Genomic DNA, 6,162 nt, shown 5'->3' with positions numbered 1-6,162 from the left:
TGTAATTATCAGATGTTTCAAATCACTTCAGAACCTCATAACAGACCACCAAGTATGGTTACTGCACCAATATATACTTTTGATATATGGATTAGTTGAATTGCCCAGGAAGCATTCACAAACTGATTTTCCTTGACTTATTTGTGCAACTTGGTGTTGATGAACATTTTGGCCTGAATTAATCATATTTTTTAGATGCTGAACAATGTGTTTCAAAATTGAAGTATTCTCCTTTTTGAGTTAATTTAACTGAATTTAATTATTTTCCTTCTTGAGTTCATTTAACTGAATTTAATTATTTTTAAATCTGTATGAAGTTTTTTAATTTTGAGGTACTTTAGAAAGGATGGACATAATTGGAGAAAGAAAAAGGGTGGAAAGACTGAAAGAAGATCATGAAGAGTTGAAGGTCCAGGTCTTATGTAGTCCAGGTCTTTTCCTTGAGTGCATTAGTATCTTTTTCATAGATCTATTCTGGTTGATTTCTCTGGGTAACAAAAATATTGTAGTCGAGCTTCCTTTTCTTACGTGGATGCTATGTGCAACTTTCCTTTTCCTTTCTTCCATTTCTTCTCCAAAGATAGTTGTTTTTCATACATTTGTCAACTCTTATTTCTTTTCACATTTTCATGTGTTTTCTTGAAATTTTATCNCTGAAGAAAATGTTGGAAACTCTTTCTAGATTTGGTGAGAGAGGACTGCCCCTTCTAGATCACGAAGAAGACATGAAGGTAATTTATTGATTCATTTGTTTATCTTTTCTTCTAAATCTTTCTTGATAACACAATCATCATTTACATTTTTTTTATCAGATTCAAAGCAGCTCATCATGAAATTGCGAAATCAACCCTTATAAAACATAACAGTGGAAGCAAGAACTTACCGCAAAGATAAAGTCAAAACATTAAGATCTTCTACTCCTTTAGCTTTTAGGGATGAACTTAAAGCAAGAAAGAGACTTATTCGGAGGCTCGGGTAAAGAAACTTATTTAGTGCTTCATTCTTTCCCTACCCTTCCTCTTTTTAATTGTTATGTTGCAAGACCTTGAATCTTTGACTTGAATAATTGTTAATGTTTTGTTTGGAGCTCTTTGTATGTCTTTTTTCTTCTGTTTCTCTTTATGGGATCATTTCAGCCCCCTCCATGCATTTTGTGACATATTGAAATATAACTTTGTTGATTTTTTTAATTTAATCCTATTTTTTCTATCGTTCTCCTCCCAGTTTCCTTCTTTAACTTGTTCCTTTCCTTTCATTTCTCATCNTTCAAAGTTTTTTTTGTTATTTTTTATTCAATATTGATTTTCTTGAATTTCAAGAAACATATTAATGTTTCGTTTTTATTTCTTTTTCTTTCCTTATTTTAGTCGATTTCAACCTGTGTTTGGAGCACTAGGGATTTTTGGTCTTTGAAGCTGCTATAGTGCTAATTTAGTTAGTAATTATTAGAATGAATTGAAGTTTTAGGTTAAGCTATTGCTTGCATAATGTATTTTTCATCCCCATAATACCTTGTGTCATTGTTTGCTCGCTTTCTTTTCCTTTCCTCCTAACATTAGCATGTTGCTTCAAACATTAATTTGCAAATCATTTTTTTAAATATTGTCTTGTGCCTAATTCATCACAGGATATTGCTCTAAATCTTGACATAGGAATTTACAGGAGACATAGCAATTCAAACTCTCACCCAGTAAAGAATTATATGAAATCTGCAGTTCAACTCTTATTTCTTTTCACATTTTCATGTGTTTTCTTGAAATTTTACCCTTTCTATTAACATTCTCTTACTCATTCTCCGACATACCCGTCATACTCTATGATCGTTACATGAAATTAAAGTTTTATTCAATCATTACTTTTTCAAACTTTTTTTGTTGGAAAATATTTTTTCTTGATTTTCTTTCTTTTTTTCTAGAATGATAGTTTGGATAAGAGAGATGAAAGAATGGGCAGAAGAATTTCATTTCTTTTTCTTGATTCTTCACTTTTAATTGTCTTTTTATTTATTAATTTATTATTAAACTTTCTTTTAATTGTCTTTAAAAGTTTCTCTTTTGCAGATATTAGAGAGATGTTGGTTTGATTCAAGCTTACTTTGTTTTGTTAATTTCTTTCTTTTTAACATGTTTGGTTTGCTTATTGTAGATTGTAGATTTAGTTTTCCCTGAATATTTAAACTATTTTGTTGTTTCTTAGTTTTATTCAAGTATTCATATGCATCTTTAAACTTTTTTTTCTATTTTTATAGTTTAGCTTCGATTTGGAATTTCATTTCTAGTTTTAAACTTGTGTAGCTAGTTTCTTTTACTGTTCAAAAGATTTCAGTTTTATTTTGCTTTTATAAAATTGTAGTGATGTTAAGTAGGATATCTTTACCATTTTAAGAGTAGTTTTAGTTTCTATCCTGTTTTAGTATTCTGTTTCAGATTTGACAGTGAGATTCTGAGTTTTTTGTTGTTTTTAGACAGTGAGTTTCTATCCTCTTTTCCTAACTTTCTTTTATAGTTTCAAACTTGTTTAGGTCGATACATTGATTTTCTTAGTTAAGTTTTACAAATTTTGCATGATTACTTGTCTACTATTTTTAGTTCTTGACTGTGAATGATTTTTTGAGTTTCTAATTTGAGTTAATAGTTTCTAGCTAGTTCTTGTCTACAATTTTCTTCTTAGATTATGTTTGTTATATCCCGTGATGAAACTTATTGCAGGCAAACTCAAATCCAAGTGGGAAAGGCTATATACAGTTGTCAAAATATTCCCGCAGTAGAGATCAGAAAATCAGCACCTGAGAAGACATTAAAGTCAATGGTCACCAATTAAAGAACTTTTAGGAGAAACAGCCTCTGGATTGAATAAGATTTCTTTTTCCTTATCCATTNCTTTCATTGGAATTGTTTAACATGGTGCAGTCATTATATTGGAAATGAGTACCCACTGTTAATCAATTTAAGTGGGAAAATGATGAAATATGCTAGCTATTTTATTTTTCTTTTCACTCTCACTGGCTTAATTTTGCATTTCCTGTTGTGCATTGTTATTTTCGACTTCCAATATAGTGGATAACATGTCCTTGTCGTAAACTAAATTGGTTTTCAAAACTTTGGCATTTTGGTTCACTGTTGCTGACTGATTTATTGGATTCCTGACCCTTGCATTTCTTGTTCATATACTGTGAGCTTGACTTGAAACACTTGTCATTTTTTTAGGACTAGATTGGTAGCTGTTGCAACTCAAAAGTTTGTTGCTGAAGTTGCCAGAGATGCCCTTTGGTATGTTTATTTTACTTGTGTTTTTGGTTGAATCTTTACCTTCTAGCTTTTATTTTATTTATTTTTAATCTTGAATTACGCCATCACTACTAACTATTCATGTGTTTGTTACCTTTAGACATATTCTTNTGTTGAAGTTGATTTCTGGTTTCCTAAAAGTATTGAAATTTTTGCAAATGTTATTAGTTCATACTTGCCAGAGGAGCTTAGGAGTGTGTATTGGGTATTATATTGCAAATGCATATGCACACACATTTCAATGAAATTATTTGCAATATTTCACTTAACTTTTTGTGATTTTATCCCTTATGCAAATGTCCATAAATGTAGACTCTACAACGAGAGGACAAATGTGAATCAAAAGCTTAATGTTAAGGCTGTTGACAAACTTTTGGCCCCATGGTATAGCAACTTTTGGTATTATCCTTTTAGGAAGTACTGCACTTTTATTGTAAACAACGTACATTATTTTTTAGACTCGTCATCATAAGTAAATTTAAATAGATGATATAAAAGTATTGTATATCAACTTAGATGTGTTTTCGTGTTGCTTATATTTTATTTAATTTGATTTCATGTCACTCTCTCTACTCACATATGTATGCAGAGTCCTAGTGTCCTATAGTTTAGACAATAAGTGTTCATGCCTTCATAGAATAAAAGTGGCCAACTTGGTTTTTAATACTTGCTTTTGTCCAAGTAGTATTGATTTTCGTGGTTTTACCAATGTAGAATCCCACAAATTTCTCCATTTTTTAATCATCCATGAGTTTTATAAGTGCATTGTTATTAGTCATTTAGTTGCCCTGTCTTGTCTTTGTTTTATGTGTCTATAGTGGATGGTGAGTTGACTAGCCTTGTAGGCACTGTAAAGCAAGACAAGTACAATTCCAAAAGACAAAAGGGACAAGCAGCAAAAGGTTTGGATAACATATAACTGATTTTCTCTATACGTTCATTATGTGTATGAGCAGCACTCACATTTCATCCAGTATAACAGGGTAAACGTTTAGTTTTGACCATGGAAGACCTATTGAAAGCATTGCGCAAGTTCTCCTCTTTGTAGGGACATTGCAATGCATTAGTGTATTATGTAGGGACATTGCAATTCACTCTCTTCCATTCAAGTCTGTGATAGCCCATCACTCATCTTTTAAACCTTTACTTTGCTAGCTTATCTAGATCTTTATTTTCTCTTTTGTAATGGCCATGTAATATTTTTTCTACTTAATCCTTAACCATATCCCTAACCCTAATCATAATCATTACCGTAACCCTAATCATAACTCTTACCCTAATCATAGCTCTAAATATGACCATAACCCTACTACTATCCCTCACCCTAACTCTATAACCATGGATCATACCCTCACCCTCACTCTCCCCCTCATCATAATCCTAACAACTAAATTTATGCTTCAAATTTATTTTTTATGATATACTTCTTTTGGAATTTACCATATATGCTAACAAAACTTAATAGTGTTAAACCTATGACATTATTTTCAGGCATCAAGAAAAGGATGGAGAAAGATATCGATGAAGTTGGAAAGATTGCTCATGGTTTCAAAACAAAGATTGTGGCTATAAACAGAGATGTATTGATCTATTGGCTGAATATTGTTTCATTGGATGTCAATTTACTGTAAAATTTTAGACAAGTATGAAGGTTATTTGATCATGAGTTGTTTTGTGCAGAACCTATCTAATAGACAAAAGCCTGGCTGTGGAAAGGGAACACGTATTGACCGAGCAAGAATGAATATGACAAAGTAAGTTGATTGTACACATTTTCATCAATAAAAGGACCCAGAAAACTGAATTATTTTACTTTTACCTGAAACCACAGTTCCTAGACTAAAAATTCAAGGATCTCATGACACAGTTCTAGGTATGTTTAGTTTTTAGTACCTAACAGAAAAAGTTGTTTTTCCATTTTCTTGTCTGTCTTCTCATAAAGTTGTTTAATTCAAGCTTACTTTGCTATGTTAATTTCTTTGTTTTTAACATGTTTGGTTTGCTTATTGTAGATTGTAAATTTAGTTTTTGTTGAATATTTAAACTGTTTTGTTGTTTCTTAGTTTTCATTCAATCGTGATTTTCTTGAATTTCAAGAAACGTATTCAAGTTTCGGTTTTATTTCTTTCCCTATTTTAATGGGTTTCAATATATTAGAGCGCTAGGGAATGTTGATTTTTGAAGCTGCTATAGTATTGATCTAATTAGTAATTATTAGAATAATTTTAAGTTTTAGGTTAAGGTATTGCTTGCATAATAATATATTTTTCATCCTAATAATACCTTGTATTATGGTTTGCTCGCTTTCTTTTCCTTTCCCCTAACATTAGCATGCGGAATAATTTATACTGCTTGAAACATTAATTTGCAAATCTTTCTTTTTAAATATTGTCTTGTGCCTAAACAATGTGATATGCTATTTCTAAAATTCATCACAGGATAGAGACACTTGTCGGTAAAGAATACATCAGTCAGCGACCAGTTTTGATTCCATATCACAGAGGAGGGAAAAGGTTGCACATTGGATTTCAGGTGGGGCAACAAATATTATAGAATTATGTGACTACTTTGGATCATAATATCCATCTAAAATATTGCTCTAAATCTTGATGTAGGAATTTACAGAAGACATAGCAAGGGTGAGCTCCTCTTTTTTGTACAGAAGAATAACAAAATGTAAGAGATGACAAAAGGTTTAAAGGTTAACTCAAAAGAATATTTGTTTCAATTTTCTTCTTAGATTATGTTTGTTATATCCCGGGATGAAACTTATTGCAGGCAAACTCAAATCAAAGTGGGAAAGGCTATATACAGTGGTCAAAGTATTCCCGCAGTAGAGATCAGAAAATCAGAACCTGAGAAGACATTAAAGTCA

General features: G+C 31.3%; 1 protein-coding gene and 1 long non-coding RNA gene across 10 annotated transcripts; both read left to right on the top strand.

Moving 5' to 3' along the window:
- On the top strand, positions 1-6,162 carry LOC106767757 (putative syntaxin-131). 9 transcript variants are annotated; one of them, XM_022783749.1, is made up of 10 exons: positions 1-52; positions 318-431; positions 3,213-3,269; positions 3,600-3,671; positions 4,106-4,189; positions 4,779-4,867; positions 4,968-5,041; positions 5,726-5,819; positions 5,903-5,963; positions 6,066-6,162. In XM_022783749.1, the coding sequence occupies exons 4-10, from the start codon at positions 3,638-3,640 to the stop codon at positions 6,122-6,124; spliced, it is 495 nt and encodes a 164-aa protein (XP_022639470.1). In that variant the 5' UTR covers positions 1-52; positions 318-431; positions 3,213-3,269; positions 3,600-3,637; the 3' UTR covers positions 6,125-6,162. The 9 variants fall into 9 exon arrangements, with proteins under 9 accessions (XP_022639470.1, XP_022639473.1, XP_022639468.1 ...); XM_022783752.1 differs by having other exon boundaries at positions 3,207-3,269; positions 4,133-4,189; XM_022783747.1 differs by having other exon boundaries at positions 3,207-3,269.
- Positions 654-2,867, top strand: LOC106767758. The gene is made up of 3 exons (XR_001376177.2): positions 654-731; positions 813-975; positions 2,709-2,867. It is a non-coding gene; the product is annotated as an uncharacterized LOC106767758 (long non-coding RNA).

Source organism: Vigna radiata, chromosome 7 (assembly GCF_000741045.1).
Source record: "Vigna radiata var. radiata cultivar VC1973A chromosome 7, Vradiata_ver6, whole genome shotgun sequence".
Taxonomy (NCBI): domain Eukaryota; kingdom Viridiplantae; phylum Streptophyta; class Magnoliopsida; order Fabales; family Fabaceae; genus Vigna; species Vigna radiata.
Note: the sequence above shows the minus strand (reverse complement) of the source record. Positions and strands in the feature narration are given on the sequence as shown.

Excerpts from the sequence above, each read along its gene's own strand:
- LOC106767757 (XM_022783746.1), top strand. The coding sequence starts at position 13 with ATGTTTCAAATCACTTCAGAACCTCATAACAGACCACCAA. Across the intron at positions 4,868-4,967 it reads TTGTGGCTATAAACAGAGAT|AACCTATCTAATAGACAAAA; the intron begins GTATTGATCTAT and ends TGTTTTGTGCAG. Across the intron at positions 5,964-6,065 it reads GTACAGAAGAATAACAAAAT|GCAAACTCAAATCAAAGTGG; the intron begins GTAAGAGATGAC and ends AACTTATTGCAG.